Source organism: Panthera pardus, unplaced genomic scaffold (assembly GCF_024362965.1).
Source record: "Panthera pardus isolate Hobbes unplaced genomic scaffold, ASM2436296v1 HiC_scaffold_15, whole genome shotgun sequence".
Classification (NCBI taxonomy): domain Eukaryota; kingdom Metazoa; phylum Chordata; class Mammalia; order Carnivora; family Felidae; genus Panthera; species Panthera pardus.
The window spans coordinates 23806925-23825637 of record NW_026526710.1 but is presented as its reverse complement, the minus strand read 5'-3'; the positions used below and the strand labels follow the sequence as shown (position 1 = coordinate 23825637).

The 18713-nt window shown below is 54.6% G+C and overlaps 3 protein-coding genes across 4 annotated transcripts; 1 reads left to right on the top strand and 2 right to left on the bottom strand.

Annotated features, from left to right (window-relative positions):
- Positions 1-1475: 1475 nt before the first annotated feature.
- On the bottom strand, positions 1476-3524 carry SDF2L1 (stromal cell derived factor 2 like 1). The gene is made up of 3 exons (XM_019437445.2): positions 3265-3524; positions 2670-2866; positions 1476-1879 (listed from the first exon to the last, which is right to left on the bottom strand). The coding sequence occupies exons 1-3, from the start codon at positions 3482-3484 to the stop codon at positions 1598-1600; spliced, it is 699 nt and encodes a 232-aa protein (XP_019292990.1). The 5' UTR covers positions 3485-3524; the 3' UTR covers positions 1476-1597.
- Positions 3525-8071: 4547 nt separating this feature from the next.
- On the bottom strand, positions 8072-14681 carry CCDC116 (coiled-coil domain containing 116). 2 transcript variants are annotated; one of them, XM_019437439.2, is made up of 5 exons: positions 14587-14681; positions 12280-12416; positions 10891-11448; positions 10169-10780; positions 8072-9033 (listed from the first exon to the last, which is right to left on the bottom strand). In XM_019437439.2, exons 2-5 carry the CDS (start codon positions 12349-12351, stop codon positions 8260-8262), a joined length of 2016 nt encoding a protein of 671 aa, XP_019292984.1. In that variant the 5' UTR covers positions 12352-12416; positions 14587-14681; the 3' UTR covers positions 8072-8259. The 2 variants fall into 2 exon arrangements, with proteins under 2 accessions (XP_019292984.1, XP_019292985.1); XM_019437440.2 differs by lacking the exon at positions 14587-14681 and adding an exon at positions 12753-12785.
- A 115-nt stretch (positions 14682-14796) lies between these two features.
- YDJC (YdjC chitooligosaccharide deacetylase homolog) lies at positions 14797-16660 on the top strand. The gene is given in 6 exon segments (XM_019437443.2): positions 14797-14960; positions 15050-15209; positions 15411-15510; positions 15603-15685; positions 15687-15781; positions 15986-16660. Coding segments are annotated over 6 exon segments (957 nt in total). The 3' UTR covers positions 16341-16660.
- The last annotated feature ends 2053 nt before the right edge of the window (positions 16661-18713 follow it).

The window sequence follows — 18713 nt, the reverse complement described above, 5'->3', positions numbered from 1 at the left end:
ACCAACTTGCTGCCTCCTCTGCAAAATTAAGATGATAATTGAGCCTGCTTCAGGGTTGTTGCCAGGAGCAAATGAGATGCTGTGTAAATCCTTGGCCCAGCACCTGACAGTGTTCAATAAATGAGTGCTCTACTGCTACCGCAATTTAATTTTTGGTCTTGTCCAGCATTCTGTCTGAAGCTATCTTATATGCTCCCACAGCTTCAGCCTTGGTTCCCCAAGGATTCCTATGTGCTGTGCACTGTTTGATTCTGCTATTAATCTAGTTGTACTCCAATCCTGTCACAGGTCAGGTGGGTGATGGGAGAGGAGGTTAAACTTGTAGACAGTGTTTGAGAGGTTTGGCAGTGGAGGGGTCAGGAGCTCTGTGTTTGACCAGAGCAGGAGCTCATGGGTTGGGAGGGTGGAGAAGTAATGGTTCAGCACCTACATGTGACCCACCTCCCCTCAAGTCTCACAATTGGCTAGAGCTATTCTCCCACCCCCATAACGCCAACAGATTTCTCACCTGCAGTGTGCTCTGCCCACATTCCTCCAAGCCTCTTCCAACCAGTTGCCACTCCCAGCATCTCCTTGGGCTCTTGTATTCTCATTCAGGAAAAGTGTCACTCTCTACCCCCAGCAGCTCCCTTAAACCCCTCCCCTCCTATATAAACAGCCACACCTGGGCCAAGTTTAGCAAATCCAGGAAGCCTGTAGTCTCCACCATAACCTCTAGAGGTCACCTACACACCAGCAAAACTAACTGTTCCCTTCATTAGGGCCCTCCTATTTATTGTTCCTGCCTTTAAGTTGCAATGTTTTGCTTGCCCAAATTGTGACTGTCCTTCCAGGAAGCCTTCTCAGATATCTGCAGGTAGCAGTTCTTTGTGGTTACTTTCCCTTGCAATATCTTTTGAAGTTCTGTAATCTCCTTGGGACCCTGGAAGGTTGTAATGGGGGCTAGAGATGCCCACATACCCAGGCAGGCTAGGGTGTGAGGGGTGCCATTTGCACCAAGAGTGAGGGAACTTGTGATGTTAATTTCCAACAGATGGGCAGTCTTGGCTTGGTGCTGAATCGAAGACAAATGTCAAGACTGCCACAAATGCTAGAGGAGACGTGCCAGGAGAACAGGGACCCACCTCAAGGGATGAGGGCGCTGGAGAACTTGTGCTTCATTCTAGCTGGCAGGCAGTGGGCCTACTGTTCATCCTGCTGAGGCCCTGGCCCTGGTCATAGCCCTTAACAGAAGATTGATGAAGCTCAGGGGCTAGGAAACTGGGGTCACTTGCTATTAGAGCATCTAAGGATAGAGAAGGGTGTTGTGATGGCCCAGGGCAGTGCTGGAGTACATGAAAGAGCATCAAGGTTTGGACAGGTTTAGCTGTCATTCCGTGCTGGAGACAAGGGGTTTTGCACTAAGGAAGAGATAGTGAACCAGTCAGGGAAGCTGGGTACCTCCTGGCCACCCCAAGGCTCACAGCAAAACACAATCACAGACTAACATTCTTTAATCACAAAGGCACTTGAAAACCCCTACAAACCCAAAGTCTCCACCAAGAGTGGTCCTGTAGATGTCCCACCCTTCTGCCCTCCATCCACCCATCCATGGCACTCAGAGTTCATCGTGACCTGCAGAGGAATCCACACTGGGTTTGATGAAGATGCCTTCCATGGCCTTCCACGTATTGTGTGTATTGGCACTGGACATACCATGCACTTCGTGCTGCCCACGGATGGGGCTCCCGTACTGCTCCCCGGTAACCGACAGGAACACGGAGGTGCCCACGTGCTGGAAGCGCACGGCAGCCTCTCGCTCCCAGTGCTGCCCTGAGCAGCGCACCGTCCACAGGTCCAGGTCGTCACCCTCACCGTCTTCCCCAAAGGCGCTCACCTCCTATGGGTGCAGGGGGCAGATGGACAGTGTTCACCACAGAAGGCACAGAGTCCCCTGTGGTCACTTGTCTGGCAACAACCTCACACCCAGAACACTGGGCCTTGGGTCCTTCCCTGTACCTTTCTGAGCTTAGCTTCCATAGCTGCAAAATGGGACACTACAACCGCCACTCCCAGCACCCAGTAGGCTCTCCCCAGCAAGGGCTTTTCAAATACACGTCCACCCTACCCCATCTGTCTGCGCAGTGATCACAGGCCCCCGCATAGCTAAAGCCTCCTCCTCTCTCCATGTTCCCCTTCCTAACCTCTCTGAGACTCACTCAACATGATGTCCAACAACCCCTCACTCAATTTCATACTTTTTCTTCTGACAAGTCCCCTAAGCACTCAGTCCCTAACCCCACAAACCCCTCCCACCCCAACTCCACCCCTCTACCTCTCCCTTCCCAAGTTCCAGTGAACTCCATTGGAGCACAAGCTCTTCCCCAGGCCTGCAAAGCCGCTAGTCTCTCCTCTGTGGCCTAGAGGACTCCTACTCATCCTTCCTGACCCAGCCTGAGTTCCTCATCCCCTGCTGGCTTTCATGTTCCCCACCCCAAAGACCTTATGGATCCTCTTCCTGGGTCCAACTCACCCCCAGGAGAATAAGTTATCCAGCCTGATCTCTCTTCCTGTCAGTCGCCGGCAGAGGTAGTGCTCAGGCTCAGAGTCACTGAGAGGAGTCTAGATTCTGTCCCTGCACCCCACCCTCCCCCCGCAACACAAGTAACCTCTCCCGGCCGGCCACTCACCTGGTTATTGGACAGCGGCGACGGAAAGTGGTGCGTGTGTAGGTTCTTACCGGTGAGCACGTGCGTGAGCCGAACCGCCTGCCCGCAGCGCACCGGGGACCCACGCGGGCACCCGCCCTCCGAGCCGCCACGGATCCGCCAGTAGCTATTGGCGTCGTCAGACGCCTCCACGCCAGTCACCGACTGTTGGCCGCTGCCTGTGGGGCGACACCCCACCCCACCGCGAGGTTGCGGTCAACCTCTGAACTCCCTATACTTGACTCGGACACCATAAACTTTCCCAACAACCTCAACCCTGGGACCCCAAGGGCTCACTCCCAGCCCCAACCCCTGGCCCTTGGTCTCTGGCTGAACTCTCAAGTCCCTTAGCCTGCAGCTCCTGGACGACCCTCCTCGCTCCCAATATCCCAACGACCCCCTTAAAACCGCCGGTCCTTGTCCCCCTGGGCCCCCCAGCAACTTCAGGCGGCCAGTGAGGCTCCCTGGTGACACCCAGACCAATGGCTCTGCAGACTCCCCACGACCACCCAGCCTTCAGACTCCCAGCCCCGGGCTCCACCCCCTGACGATGCCCCATTCACGGGCCTCTGCGCACCGGATCCGTATTTGATATCGTGCGAGTGCAGCCGCACCCTGTGCTGCGTGTTGAACAGCTTCAGCACCGACCCGCAGGTCACGAGCCCCGCGCCGGTCTTGGCGGCACCGCTGCCTGGCACCAAGAGAGTCAGCAGCAGCCCTACAAGCGCCGGTCCGGCAGCTCGGCCGCGGCCCGCGCTCCACATCGCCCCGGCCGAGCTCCGGCAGCTCGGGCCCATGGGACGCTTCCGTCTCCGCCATCGGCCAATGACAGAGGCACTGGAGGCAGCCAATCGCCAGCCAGCACGGCTCTCCGCCTGCACTGCCATTGGGTCGGCATGGAAGGGACTCGCCCCTAGCTTTCCAGAGAGGCAACTGGGGAGGGGGCTGGAGACACGAGGAGGGTTTTGATTGGTCCACGCTTCCGAGGACCCACCAATGAATGATGCCTAGGGAAGGCTGGTGCGGCGCCAAGTGGTAGGAGAGAAGCTGGGGAGTCGTGCTGTAGGTGAGGGCGCCCCCCCCCCCCCCCCCAGCGGCCGCTGAGACCCTGGACACCAGGCTGGGAATCCAAGACCCTGCGGGTACGTGTTCACAAAGCCCTTTGATCTTGGATCTTCGGGCTTCAATCACGATCTTTCCTCTCGGACTCTTTGTCCTCAGCTTCAGGGTCTTGAGGTTGCCGGACCACTAGATTTTGTGGTTACAAGGTCGATGTATCTCAGATATTGGATCACTTGGCTCTTCATTCCCTGGAACCCGGGATTAGTTAATCCCCCAGTTACTCGGTCATTGCCTTCCTGACAATGGGTCACCTCAGTCTCTGGACTTTGTGTGTTTTTAATTCCTCTGACCACTCACTTTTTCCAGGGCAGAATCACATGGTCATTCGACTATCGGGCAGCAGAGGGCAGCAGAGATCTGTGGTATTGAAGATGATAGGTTCTCTCACCAGGAGACCCCAAGGTTTCTTAGGAAATAAGAGCCCTGGCCAACCAAGTGACTTTGGGAAATAAGTGTAGGTAACCATGTGTCCCAGGTTTCTGACACGAGTGGGTCCCAGTCTCACTGCCTTCTCAGAGGGCTGTCAGCTGTCTTCAAGGGGGAAAACTTATATGACTATTTATTCATTTGTGGAACATTCTTATCTTGACTTAACTCCCTGAGCTAGGGGCCACTGGGGAACTGGCTCTGGGCTGCATTGCTCAATGGGCTGACTACCCATGCACTTGGGGTGCAACAAAGCAGGGATAAAAGTTTATATTTAATTAAATCATTCAGAATTTTGCGTTCAGAAAGTCCAGAATAGAGCCATTTTAATTATAGAAACATGTTATTTGGGGGTTTTCATGTTTAATATTGTTTCTATTTTGAATTACATATGGTATAAGACACTTGATTCTTTCAGGGTTTAGGGTGTCTAAGTTGCTAAAGGTATGCCCTGGCATTGGCAGACCCTGCCCTTGAGGGGCCTCCACTCCAGGGTGGAGGGGCTAGAGTGTAATCTGGGAAGCAATGAAAATATCCTCTTGGATACCAACAAGCATCTCAGACTTATTATCTCTAAAGCAGAATTCTTGGTCTCTTCTCTCAAACTGCTCCCTCTCCCTAGAGGGAGTCTCAGTAATGGTACCTCCATCCCCTCCCGCCACCACCCCCCCCCCCCCCCCACCACCGTTTGGGACTTATCTTCAGTTGCTCTCTTTACCGCATACCTAGCATCTCATCCAACACATATTGGTGGCTCTAACTCTAAAACAGATTGTGAAGCATCTCTCCTGCATTCCTTATCACCACCCTAATCCAAGCCACCCCATCCCCCCTCCAGATATTGACCACTGCCTCTTAACAGATTTCTGTCTTTCCATCGCTCCAGCCCCTCCAAGTCATTCTCCAACAGGGAGAATATATACCTTTTTATACCTTAAAAAGCATATATCAGAGGGCACCTGGCTGGCTCAGCAGTAGAGCATGTGACTCTTGATCTCAGGGTCATGAGTTCAAGCCCCAGTTGGACATGGAGCCTACTTAAAAATAATAAAAATAAAAAATCAGGGGCGCCTGGCTGGCTCAGTAGGTGGAGTGTGTGACACTTGATCTCAGGGTTGTGAGTTTGAGCCCCAGGTTGGGTGTAGAGATTACTTAAAAATAAAATCTGGAAAAAAAAAAAAAAAAAAAGCATATATCAGATCATGCCAGGCACCTGCTGAAAGCTGCCAACAGCTTCCCACTGCAGGTAAGACCAGAGGGTGGTTAGGACACAGCAAGCAATCTCCCCGACAGGCAAAGACAGAATTCCAAGTACAGCAGAGACCCAAGAACTGGAATAGGAGAAACCAACATGGCTCTCCATCAACTTTCTCAGAGCTTCATGGCTGGAGCTGTTCTCTTTCCCTGCTCCCCACTGCATACCGCCTTCCGCAGCTGGCAGATGCTCAGGGCTGACTATGGTGTCTCCACAGACTTCTGCTTTCCAGCCACAGTTTGTCTTCAGGTTCAGAAAAAAATCTGATCTGCTCCACTTGGTTCCAGGGACTGCTCAAGGTGAAATCAGCTATGGATGGGGAGGAGGGGTAGTAGCTGGTCTCCAAATATGGCTACTAACAGTTCCTTCCATCCCTGTAAGCGTAAGCTGCTTCTCTCATTAACACATGGACTCCATTTTCCCTCCCCTTGAATCTGGGCAGGCATTGCCATTCGCTTTGACCAAGAGAATGGCACAGAAATGCTGTTTTGGGGCTTCTGAGCAAAGCTGCAAGAGGACCAGTGGTTCTCGATTTGTCTCTCTAGGAAGCCAGCTGCTGCACCGTGCTGTAAGGAAGTGCAGGCCAGAGGACTGAATGAATGGTTAGGGGCCTTGGGGAGATCCTAGAGGGGGAGAGGCCATGTGGGATGTTCTGGTCTCAGCCATGTCCCCAGCTAAAAGCAGCCACACAAGAAACTATCTCCACCACTGCCAGCTGAGCCTGCCAACCACCAGCATCAGGAAAAATGATGACTTTGTTTGAAGCCACTTAAGCCTTGGAGTGGTTACATAGCAACAGATACCTGATACAGATACAGGAGCTAAAGTCAGATGTCTTTAGCACAGTGTACCAGTGGTTCCCAAAGGGGCTGCTCCCACTCCAGGGACATTCCCTAGACATGTGCCTCTGAGGCCAGGGTGGGTGTATGTTCTTTTTCCCTTGAGGACTTGGCAGAGAGACCTGGAAAGCTGGCAGGTTTCATGCCAGCTGCTATCTCTGAGAGCCCTAGGGCTCCCCTCCCGGTTCTGTCCTACAGACAGGATTTCTTGCCTCTCCAGAGGGGGGTGGGTCGGGGGGAGATGCTCCACACTGTCCACCCTTGTTTTTAGCACTCAGTGCAAACTGCACCAGAATTTCCCAGTCTATGCCAGCATGCCTGGCTGGCTCAATTGGAAGAGCATGTGACTCTTGATCTCGGGGTTGTGAGTTCGAGCCCCAGGTTAGGTGTAGAGATTACTAAAAATAAATAAACTTAAAAAATAAAAATCTCTCAGTCCACCCCAATTGCAAGCTCCTAGGGCAAACACCTGACTGGCCTAGCTTAGAATAGGGATGTGTCAAGAGGGCTAGTCAACTGTGGCCAAGTGATATGGCAAAAAGGTACAAAAATGTTGTGGCCTGACACTGTGGTGGCCTCAGGGAATGGGCCTTATGAGTTGAGCATATGCCCTAAAAGATCCTTGCCACAAGAGATCTCTGGAAAAATGGGTCCCTGATCCACCAACTTAGGACCCCGGTTGCTCTGACTGGCAGCAGAGCAGGTCTTTCTCCTTGAACCACAGGGCATGGGTGTGGTATGGAAGCTCCTCCCTGACTGGCTCCAGAGAAGCTCTGCAGTGGCTGTGTCTTCACACATGGAGTGCTGAGCGTGGTCAGGCTTGGTTGAGCAGACTTGGGCTCTATACGCCCAGGTGGGACCTGTGTGATCTGTGTGAGCAGGTGGCTCACACCTCCCCCATATCCCTGAAACAGCAGCCCACACAGCGAGTCAGAGTGGAGCATCTTCACATGTTCTTTTGACAGGGTGGAGGGGAAAGAGGTTGAGCGGTTCCCTAGGTGAAGATGCCTGAACAGCGGAACAAAATGGCTGCCCTGGGAAGGCAGAGAGAAGGCAGGTTCTGAGCTGGTAGCACAGGATGGCCAGAAGCCCCAGAAGAACCTTGGAGATGAGACCTGCCAATCACAGCACCAGCCATGCCCACAGACCCTTCCAGAGAAAGCTGTCTGGCCAGGGGCACTACTGAAAGGGTAGTCACATGGCCAGCCTGGAGCAGCCAATCCACAGCTTGACAGACCGTGAGCCCCCATGTGACCCCATGTGACAGACCGTGAGCCCCCATGAGCCCCCATGTGATCGATCCATAGTTTGGATCCTCCAGATTCAGGAGCTGGGAGCTGGGAAATACAAATTAGGAAGACAGGTAGGCATGGGAATATCAGGAAAGGGAGGATGCATGGTTCCCCAATAGGAACATGAGGGTGTGGCACAGCAAAGGTAGCAGGTTGCTGCCCTGGCAGAGGAGGAGCTCTCTGGAAGCAGGAACCACAATGCTCAGGAGCCATTAGGAAAATGCACCATGAATCCTAAGAGGCTTGAAGAGTCAGGAAGGTGCACACTGGGGCAGAGAAGAACCATAAGCAGACACTTGTGTTCAAGCATGCATGTGAGGTGAGGGGGGCGGGGGGTCAGGGTATGGCCAGCTGTCATGAAGGCTGGCTGTGGCCAGGCCTGCGGGAGGTGTTACTTCAGGCGCAGGTGCTCAGTCATACGGAAGTGGGGCTGAAATCTCCAGACAACAAAACTGTGCTCCATCAACACAGACTTTATTTCTCCCTCTGGCTTTCCTGATAAGCCAGCAGAGCTCCTCGTGGGCATTCAGACCACCCTGACCTCTGCTCAGGGCAAGGGACGGGGGGGGGGGGGTGCAGCACTCCATTGGAGCAAGAGGATGAGCAGGGAATCAAGCACTGGGTGCAACTCATAGGCCTCACGGAGCATGACTGTGGCCCACATCTCTGGAGTCACTGCTGACATCGGGCTCCACTTGAGACTCGGGAGAGCTCTGGGGTTTGCCCTTGTCCCCAAAGAAGTCATTATTCTTGTCCTCATCCTCTTCCTCCTCATCACCTTGACTGTCCATGTCTACAACTTCCTGACACAGATCGGAGCCCCTGTCTGTGCCAGTGAACATGAAGGGCCTGGGCTCCTCCTGGCTCTTGGGCTCCTTCTCCTTGAGTGTAGTATCCTCCTGAGTTGGGAGGAGCTGAGGGTCCAGCAACTCACTGTGGAGAGTGGGCTCTGTGTCCTCCTGATTCTTTTGGGTGGACAGCTCAGGCAGCGTGGAGGGGGACTCCGTGTTGCTCCGGGGCGCCCCCTGGTGGGCAGTGCTGCGGTGGGCGGTGCCGCGGTGGGAGTCGTGCTGGGACGCTTGTCTAGACAGCTGTCGGGCCCACTCTGCCTCCTCCAGCTTGCGCAACAGGCAGTTCCAGTTGATCTTTGAGGACAGGCAGATTTGGGAGCCCTTCACTTTCTTGAAGCCCAGGAGGAGGTCCACGAGCGTCTCGGTGACAGGGAAGGAGATGAAGCCTAGCTGCTTGGAAAGGTTCTTCTCGAATTTGTACTTGCAGATGAGCAAGGACACGACCTGCTCCACCAAGTAGTTGATGAGCTCCTGGTACAAGGGGTTGGAGAGGTGGGATATGGTGGACTTGGATGAGATGGAGGGCAGTGGCTTCTTCTTCATGAACTTGTAACTGGGGCTCTAGTGCAATAGCCGGGGAGGGAAAAGGAGACACGTCATGCCATTCCTGATGCCTCAGGATGCCCCTCACACCCGAGCACCCTCCATCCACATCACCCACACAGATGCCACGCTTGTTGCACTAGTGTTATGGCCTTGCCACATCTGCTATCCTGTCTCAATCAGCAGCTGAGCCCTGGTCCTGCATGTGGGCCACACCCTCACACTTAACACACTGTTCCCACACTTGACCAAACCGGTCAGGCCTGGGGCCAGGCTGGTGATGTCAGTCACAGTGCCACCCAAACTGGAGCGTGGATAACCTGGGCTCTGGTAGATTGTCCCCCAGACCAAGGTTCAGAGGAAGGAAGCCTGCCTCGGCCTTGATGGGTGAGATGAAGGTCAGGGGCTGTGCTGGGGGTCTACCAGGGTGAAGCCACCTATGTCTTCTCTGTACTCTTTCTGAGCAACTCCCTCTCAGCAAACACACTGGAGGATCCTAGGTTAGTGGGAGCACAGGTAGCTGGGCCTAGGATGTGGGGCCCCACTCTGGGCTTAAGCTGCTGTCTACAAGGGACAGGACCCTCCCCACATAGAAGGGCCCCTCAGATTCACAGGCAAACATTACAAAAAGACCCAGAATAAAATCTTGGCTTTATTCATCTTCAACAACACCTGACAGTAACCAGGCCAGGATTTCTGCTCCCAATCAGTTCGTCCCCGGCTCAGGTGGTTTCCACAGTGCAGGGCAAGATACCTGTGATGGTGGCTAAGGGTGGTTGCTGAAGGAACCCTTCCCTAAACCCCCTTGTCCCACCCTTGAGGTCACCTCTGGATACAGTGAAGCAGATGGGGAGAAGCTTCTTACTGAGGAGGCAAGTGGTGAGAACACGGGGAGGTGGTGGGAGACGTGAGGGGAGAGGGAGATGAGAGGAACTGTGCCCTGGGTGGTGGGCTGGGTCTGGCTGGAGGGCCCTTCAACCACGATCCCAGGGGCAGGCAGGGTGAGGTGCAGGCTCCACCAGGGCTGGGCCTTCTGGCTGAAGCTCAGGGACCCTGAAGTAGGTATGGATGGTGTCTGTATTTCAGGGTCCTGGCCAGGCACCTCCTGTCTGCGGTGGGGTGAGGGGACCTTGGGTTCTTCTGTGGGTGTTACCTTGAGCCTGAGTCTGGTGGCCACTTGGGCACTGGACATGGGGGAACCACCTTCCTTGGGCTTGGCCTGTCCTCTGCTCTTGGTGCTCTTTCTGCGAGCCATCTTGGGGCTGGGGGTTCTGGTGGGTAGCATATCATAGGGCTCCTCCTCATCAGTGGGTGTGGCTAGCTTGGAGCCTGGCATGGAGTCAGAGTTGGGCTCTGTTGCGGGCTCCCATTCTGATGGGAAGAGAGGGCAGCCATCATGGCGGCGGGCACCACGGAGCTTGTCCACAGCCTGGCTGACCACACTCTGCAGGGCAGGGAAGAGCTGGTGCTCAGCCAGAAAGTCCAGAGTCCGATGGGGCTCACGGAATGAACAGTAGCCAGGCAGGTCAAAGGATGCTGGCTGGCTCAACAATGACTTGATCTCCTTATTAAACTCTTGCTTGAGGCAGATCAGTTCCTGTTCTCCAGGGCCCAGCTCTGATGTTTGAGGTGTGCCTGAGCTTGAGCCCAGCTGGCCTGAGAACCAGGACAGAGGCGGCTCCTGGGTCCACTGGCTGCTGGCATGGCTGTCCAGTGAATCCCACAGCAGGGAATCCCTCTGGAAGCAGGACTGATCCAGGCCTTTCTGCAGAGAGAGGGGGACTTTCAGGGGCAGCCAAGCCAGGCCTAACCCTAGCCCTGGGTTCTGGACTGGGGTCCATCCCGCCTACCCTGTGCCATGGCCCTGGATCTCACCCCTCTGTTCTCCAGCTTCAGCAGCCGTTTGAGGTTCTTCTCCAGCAAAAGTTTGTCCCTCATGGGTGGCAGTGAGCCCATGCCATGGGTGCCCATGTCACTGTCCTGGCTGTGGGATCCCAGCCAGCCAGCTGTGAGGCTGTTATGGGAGTCAGACATGGAGCTAGAGCAGGATGGGTAGTTGTTGGGACATCCAGTGCAGAGGCTGGGCCGGACACGGTGCCGGTGCATGGTACTGAGGCTAGGCTGGGCACGTACCCGCCGCCTACCCCTTGGTATCTCTATTGGGTCCTGCACCTCCACCAGTGGCACCCCAGCCTCTGTCTTCATGGTGGTCATGCGCTCAGTGGCCTCCTCCACCACCGTCTGTAGGCTGTCCAGCACCTGGCCTTTGACAAGGAAATCCAGGAAGTTACCGAAGGGCCGAGGGTCCCTTGGGTTTTGTTGGTGGCCACGGATCCCTGAACTGTCTGTGAGAGTGTACCTCGATGGTGGGTGTGGCATGTGGCCCAGCTTGGAGACTTGTCCCATTTCCAGGAACAGTGGCTTCTTAGGCAGCTGCACCAGAGCAGACAGGCATCATGTCATATAGGGCATGGATGCTCCACAAGGAGTAGGGGGTTTCCTGGAGGTCCTCCTAGGGCACCAGGAGCTGGGTGGGAGTGGGCAGTGGAAGGCACTGTGTGTGTGTGTGTGTGTGTGTGTGTGTGTGTGTTTTGTTTTTTATAAAATTTATTGTCAGGAACTATGTTTTAGAGTCAGGAAGTTTCTAGGTCTGGACCCTGGCTCTGCCACTGCAGGTTGTGACACCATAGGCACGATGGCCCCTCTTGAGGTCCAATTTCCTCTTCTGCAAAGTGAGGCTTGATTTCAGGTCATCCTAACGCTTCCCTGACACATACATTTCACATATATAACATGTGGCTAGAGAGTCAGAAAGCCCACTTCTGCCCTCACACAGGGCAGGACAGAAATGGGCAATCACAAACCCCTTTGAGCCCTACTTGGGTTCCTCACCTGTCCTTAGAGCAGACCAGTCCTGTCTCCACTGCACAGACCACCTGTAGTCCTGAACCCTCGGCTCCCCATGGCTGTTTCTGAAACTTTGAGCCTTGGGCCCTGAGTAGACTCCATGCTTCCACTCTGGAGTACCAGTCTACCAAGCTCCTCCCCAGCTGCTGGAGGTCAGGGGACACAGTGAATGAAGTTTGAGGGTGACTAGGGCCCAGCAGGGGGTGAGAGGAGTGGTCAAGGTGATAAGGATGTCACTACCAGGCCCAGAGAGGAGGTCAACAGGCACTGAGAAAGGGGGGCTGTGGTCTGGGGTGCTGGAGCTGGCGGGGAACATTTTGGGGGTCTTAAAGTCAGGGTCCTGCCAGACACACTTACCCGGGCCACGTAAGTGGTGTGGCCGGCCTCATCGTCTGCCAAGTATCCTGAGTGATGGCGGCAACTGGTCATGGTGAGGGTGAATTGCTGTCTGCCTCCTCTCTCTCTGGTTCCGAAGCACAGCCACGGATTCCTCTCTGCGCCTGGCGGGGAGATGGTGTGAGGGTCTCCCTAGGCCTCAGTGAGTCCGACTCTCCCTTCGTCTGTCAGCCACTGTGTCAGCAATCCCCGGATCCGCAGGTTCCTCGCTCCCCTTACCCCACGTCCTTCACATGTCGGGCCCTTCCTCTGCTCGGAATTCCCTGGGTGTCTGCGCACGGTCCGTCCGTGTCCAGAGTCGTCGGGGCTGAGGTCCCCAAGGATGTCCGCATACTGTCTCTGACCATCTCTGGGCCTGGATGTTTCCGACCCTCCCTCCTCCTAGACCCCGGAAGCCCTGTTGTCTGCCCCTGGTTCAGAGCTGACCCGCTCACCAGAGTCCGTGCCTCGCTCAGTGCCAGTCAATATAGCCTGGGCCCACTCCAGGGAGGCGACACAGAGCTCTGGAGTTGGCCCATGTCAGCAGGGCTTGCTCATTTACATGCTACGTCCTGATTGGTTCGCAATGCTGTCTAATTCCGCCACAATGGTTGAGGGCGGGACCCAGGCTGGCCCCTCCCCCACTTCCTCTGAATTTGCCTTGCCCATATTCACTGTGGGAGATTCAGGGGTTGCTTCCGACTGTTCCACGTAGGAGACTGGGCACCTGAGGGAAGCCCTAAGGGTCAAAGCCACAGTCTCCTCTGGTGACACAAGCACTTTCCTCCTGGGCCTCCTGATCCTTTCTAGGGTCCTCTCCTTGCCCAGTGTGGGGGAACCCAGGAGAGTCTTCAGCCCTCTCCCTCTGCAGTGTCCCTGAGCACAATGGTAAGAGTCCCGGCTCTAAGTCACAGACCTAGCTTCAATTCCTAGCTCTACTGTTTCCTCCCAGTGTGACTCAACCTCTTGTCATCTGCTCCTCCTCTGTAAACAGTTGAATGTTCTTCCATATGAGAATATAGAGATTAAATCAACTCTGCATACAACACACCTGACACCCCAATAAGAGCCCTGTGTATCTTTACCTCCTTTCCCCCTCTGCCCAGTAAACTCCTCCTAATGTCCCCCCCAGGTGTCACCTTCCAAGAAGGCCTGCCACCCTCAACAGAATTACCAAAAAAACCCATTCTAGGCTCTGCTACAAGGTATTGTTACTCATTTACCATATGGTGCTCCTTGGGGGTAGGAACAGAGGCACACACCCCTAATCTCTAATATTTCTAATACCAGTAAGTGCTCAATAAATGTCAGTTTCCTCTTTCCAATCTGCTTACCCTCAAGGGCTGTGGTCTTTTCAGGATCAGCTTCCCAGTGGAGAAAGATAGTTTAAGTCCAACAATTCAATAATCACAACTCAACACAATAACCCTTATGCCAAGAGGTTGATAAGGGCTCTATGAGGCCTCTGATCCATACAATGTCCCACAAGGAACATATTATTTGTTATCTCAAATTCAGCTCTGCCTTCTCTGCCCCTGACCCAGGGGGCTGCTAGGGTCTAGAGGACCAGGGTAGACCCAGAGCTTTGGAGGTCAAGTCGCAGCTCCACTACTGGCAGGGTCACTTTGGGCAAGCCACTTTTCCCCTCTGAGCCTCAGCTTCCTCATCGGCAAAACAGGAATAACATTACCAATCTCATGGGCTGGAGACAAATGCTGCACTTTCCATTGGGAAAAGAAACACAGCCACATCACAATGAAAACTCTCACTGTCAACCATGGTGACTATATAGTCATCAGTAAAGAAAGCTTTTCTGCACCACCAAGGAAAAAAATGAGATTATGAATGTAAAAGTTGTATCCTGGCACAGAGCTCAATTGGGGCAATCAAGGACTAATGCTTCCTCAAATGAAGCCATTGTTATACACGTTTTGTTTCATTTTCTTACTTAGAACGTTCTTTCTAGAATGTTTTTTTTTAAACCTCCTCTTAGAAAAAAAAATCACCAAAGACAAATAGGCAGTTGAAAAAGTTCATAGTCACTATCAAAAAAATGAAACACTACAAGAATGGGATAACACTGATGTGATCATTATCTTCTCAAAACAAACAAAAACTTTAGGGTGGGGGAGAAAAGGAATTGGGTTTGTTTATTTGCTTAGAAAAATGCTGGAGAGACACTATCTAGAAAGTTAACAGTAGCGACTTTAGGGAAGAGTAAGAGGTTTTTTTTTTTTAATAGGGTTTTTTTTCTGTATTTTTCATATTAAATATAATTTTTGCAGTTACCGAAAGTTCGGCGTTGCAATAAATCCGGCGGAGCGCGCTGTGTGGTCCAGAGGATCGTTGCAGGGCCACATTGAGACCGGTAGGTGGCGAGAACAAAGGCGAAGTGCAGCTGCGTGAGGGCTTGCGCTTCAGGGCGGAGCCTCCGACTGCGTCTAGGGGTGGGGCCTGGGTCCAGTCCTCTAGGGTCCGGGGCAGTCCGCGGAAGTGTCTATGGCTGGACCGCGCGTGCGCCTCGTGGTCACCGCAGATGACTTTGGTTACTGCCCGCGGCGCGATGAGGGCATCGTAGAGGCCTTCCTGGCAGGAGCTGTGACCAGCGTGTCCCTGCTGGTCAACGGCGCAGCTGCGGAGAGCGCAGCGGATCTGGCCCGCAGGTGAGTGGCGGACCCCTCCAGGGTCGGGGCTGGCTTCGGGAGCCGCCGCCCCGCGGCAGCCAGTTCTCCCGCTCGCGCTCCGCCTGCAGGCACAAAATCCCCACGGGCCTTCACGCCAACCTGTCCGAGGGCCGCCCCGTGGGCCCGGCCCGCCTAGGCGACTCGTCGCTGCTCAGCCCCGAAGGCTTCTTCCTCGGCAAGATGGGATTCCGGGAGGCGGTGACGACCGGAGGCGTAGCTTTGCCCCAGGTGCGGAGGTGCGGCTGCAGGAAGATGCTCGAAAGGATCCCCAAGGCTCCGCCCTGAGGGTACCGTGAAGCCTTTAGTGGCAGGAGCTGGCGATGGATGTTTCCCTAGTTCAAACGAGCAATCACACGGAGGCACCTGGAGGGAACCCTCCTTGGTAGCTGCTCCGGGACGTTCAAGGTGCCTGTCATCCTCTCTCTCCAGGTGCGGGAAGAGCTGGAGGCCCAGCTGATACGCTTCCGAGAATTACTGGGCGGGGACCCCACTCACGTGGACGGGCACCAGCACGTGCACGTGCTCCCAGGTGGAGGGCATTGTTCCCTGGAAGGGGGCTGCGGGTGAGAGGTGGTCCCAGGTAGTAGGAGGTGCTACTTCCTGACTCCATCCCGCCCGCAGGCGTGTGCCAGGTGTTCGCAGAGGTGCTGCATGCCAATGGGGTGCGCTTCACAAGGCTGCCGGTGGAACGTGGGGTGGGCGATCCGCGCGTGGCTCGAGGCCCCCGCGCGTGCCTTCGCCTGCTCGGTGGAGCGCGACGCCCTGGCCGCCGTGGCCCCCTTCTCCCGCTACGGCCTACGGTAAGGCCCCCCGCCCCCTATCCCGTATCCTAGTGAGCCCGGCCGGCAGTTCACCTGACAGCTGTGTCCGTTCCTCATCGTTGAAGGCGGTCAGGCGTCGACTTAGGTTGCCCCCGTCCCAGATCTGTCCAGTCACAGGCCTAGCCCTGCCCATCACATAGTCCTGCTGCACCCTGCATGCCCCTGATGCCCCGACATCCACAGGTGGACGGATGCCTTCGTGGGCCTGAGCACCTGCGGCCGGCACATGTCTGTTCATCGTGTATCAGGAGCACTAGCACGGGCCCTGGAAGGCATACCCACGGGCCATACCCTGACAGCTGAGCTGATGGCACACCCTGGCTACCCCAGTGTGCCTCCTGCCGGCGGCTGTGGTAAGGGTCCCGATGCCTTTTCCTGCTCATGGGAGCGGCTGCATGAGCTGCGTGTCCTCACCGCACCCACACTGCGGGCCCAGCTTGCACAGGACGGAGTACAGCTCTGCGCTCTCCACGACCTAGATTCCAAGAGGCCTGGGGAAGCCACTCTGAAAACCTTCCTGGAGCGCTCCCTGCCATGACCCTGATAGCCAGCCAAACATAAACACCCGTTAGTACACAAAAAGGGGACCAGTGTCAAGCCCTGGGACATCCTAGAACCAGGCTGAGAGCCAGGGTCCAGTAACATACTTCCCTGGGCAGGACCCTGTCACATCTGTGTCCAGGTCCTCATGGCTCAGAATGGTGGCCAGAGCTTTGGCAACCCATCTTGGCTACAGATGACATCTGGGCCTGGGGCCTGCCAAGCATTTGGTGCCCTTCAAGTTGTCATGTAAGTTAGCATCTTCCTTGTCCAGATGTAGTAGAGATCACTGTATTAATAAAATATCTGTCTTGTAAACTTGGATGGTTTATAAACTGTGCCCATAAAACGTTTGCAGACACTTAAGGCAAAAGCAACTCAGGGCCCAAACCAGGTCATTATTCCAGAGTAGATATGCAAAACATACTCCACATTTGGGAGGAAGGGGTTTGGGAGAAGAATGTCTCACTTCTTGCCTACTTTTGGGGAGATACTATAATCTCAAATTTTATTTAAAAAGTCACCTGTTCCAGGCACCTGGATGGCTCAGTTAAGCATCTGACTCTTCATTTCAGCTCAGGTCATGATCTCAGGGTTGTAAGATTGAGCCCCAAGTTAACACCTAGCGTGGGAGCCTGCTTAAGATTCTCTTTCTCTCTGCCCCTCTCCTGCTCTCAAGTGTGTGCACGCGTGCTCTCTCTTAAAAAGTCACTTGTTCTAAACAAGCAGTCCTTTGCCATCCTAGGGGCAAATAAAAGGAGGTCCTGCAAGCCTGTTTAATATTCTCCAAGAGGAACCGTCTATGGAAATGGGATCCTGGACTCTTCACTGCCTGGTGATGTGTGCATGCCCTGTCACTGGGGTTCATGTGTCTCGGATCAAGGAGATGCAGGGAGCAGATGGGGAAGGTGGTAGGGAGTTCTTGGGAGCACAGTCCTGCCCGGCTCTAGAGTGTTGAAAGGCAGATGGAACGATGATCCTGTTTCATTTAATCTCAGGTAATAGTGCCTATGTGCAAGGAACAACGTCCTCGTTTTACAGACCTAGGAGTGGCAGGACTTTGAAGCTGCCTGTACGTTTTTTCACCATGCAGTGTCAGGCAAGCAATCAGGTGCCTAAAGAGCTCTCTCTTGGCCTGGGCTGCCTTGAGGGATGTACAGCTTTCTTTGAGAGGTGAGGGTGGGATCTTGCTCCTCCTTTCTGCTGTCCGGATCCTACATCTCTAACCCTTGACTGTGGCTTCACGCTTTTCTTTCCTGGCTTCATCTTCTACTCTAAACTTCCCTTGACCATGATTCTTCCAGCAACAGGCCCTTTCCTCCATAGCTGTGAAGTGGAATCCCTTAGCCCCTCCAATTGCCTTGCCTCAGTGTACTGGGGTCTGGCCACATTCCTGCAGGCTGCTGGCCAGAGCTGGTAGGGGTGGCCTGAAGGCAACCTATTGGCACAGAAGCTCCCTTGAGGGAGGTTCTGCTATTTTGAGAAGAGGAGGCAGTTGGCTGTGTGGCTCTGAGGCTGAGGACAGAGGTATGGGTGGACAGGAGAGAGATTTGGGATCTGCACAGCTAAAGCTGTGGAGTCACCCAGAGAGGGAGAGAGGGGTGATCAGAGATGAGGGCCCAGATCAGCCCTAGGGACCATGAGGGTTTAACAGTGGAGAGGAGAGAGGCTGTGGCCAGGAGACAGAGGTCTACTTCAGAAGGGGTGGGAAAGTGATAAGGCAGAAGGCTGCAGGCAGACCAGGCCCACTGTGGGGCTGGTCACTAGCACCCCACTGGGGAGATGGGGTATTCCTTATGTCAAACCTGCTGTGCACTGGGTGGCTTGGACAAGGGGTTTACTGTTCTCTACCCATCAGTCATGTATGGAAGGTCTGCTCTGGGCCAGGCAGGACTGGGTGCTCAGATTGCCTAGCCTGTGTGGAGCTCACAGTCTGGCACATACATGGGCTTAGCTGGCTGGACTGCGGTGGGAGAGAGGGGGGAGGAACACAAAGTAGAGTGTGGGGCCAAAGTGGGGCTCCTAACCCAGCCAGGCCTGCTCAGAAAACGCTCTCTGGAGGAAGTGACTTCCTTCTTTGGGCCTTGGTTATGGGCCTCCATCCACCATTGGGCAGTCCTTTCCACTCTGATCCTCTGAGGCGTGTATGGTGTCCCCAGGAGCCCTCCTGCAAAAACATGTCCCAATCACCCAGGAAACAGCCATTTAGCAAGTACCACCTGAGCCAGGCCACCTTCAGCTCTGCTCCTCCGGTTGGTGCCACTGCCCCACACTGCGTGAGGGAGGCAGGGAGAAGAGGAAGAGCCAGTGCAAATGGGGCAGGAAGAACTAAGACCAGTCTGGCTTTGCCTTTGATGGGGTCAGGTGGCTG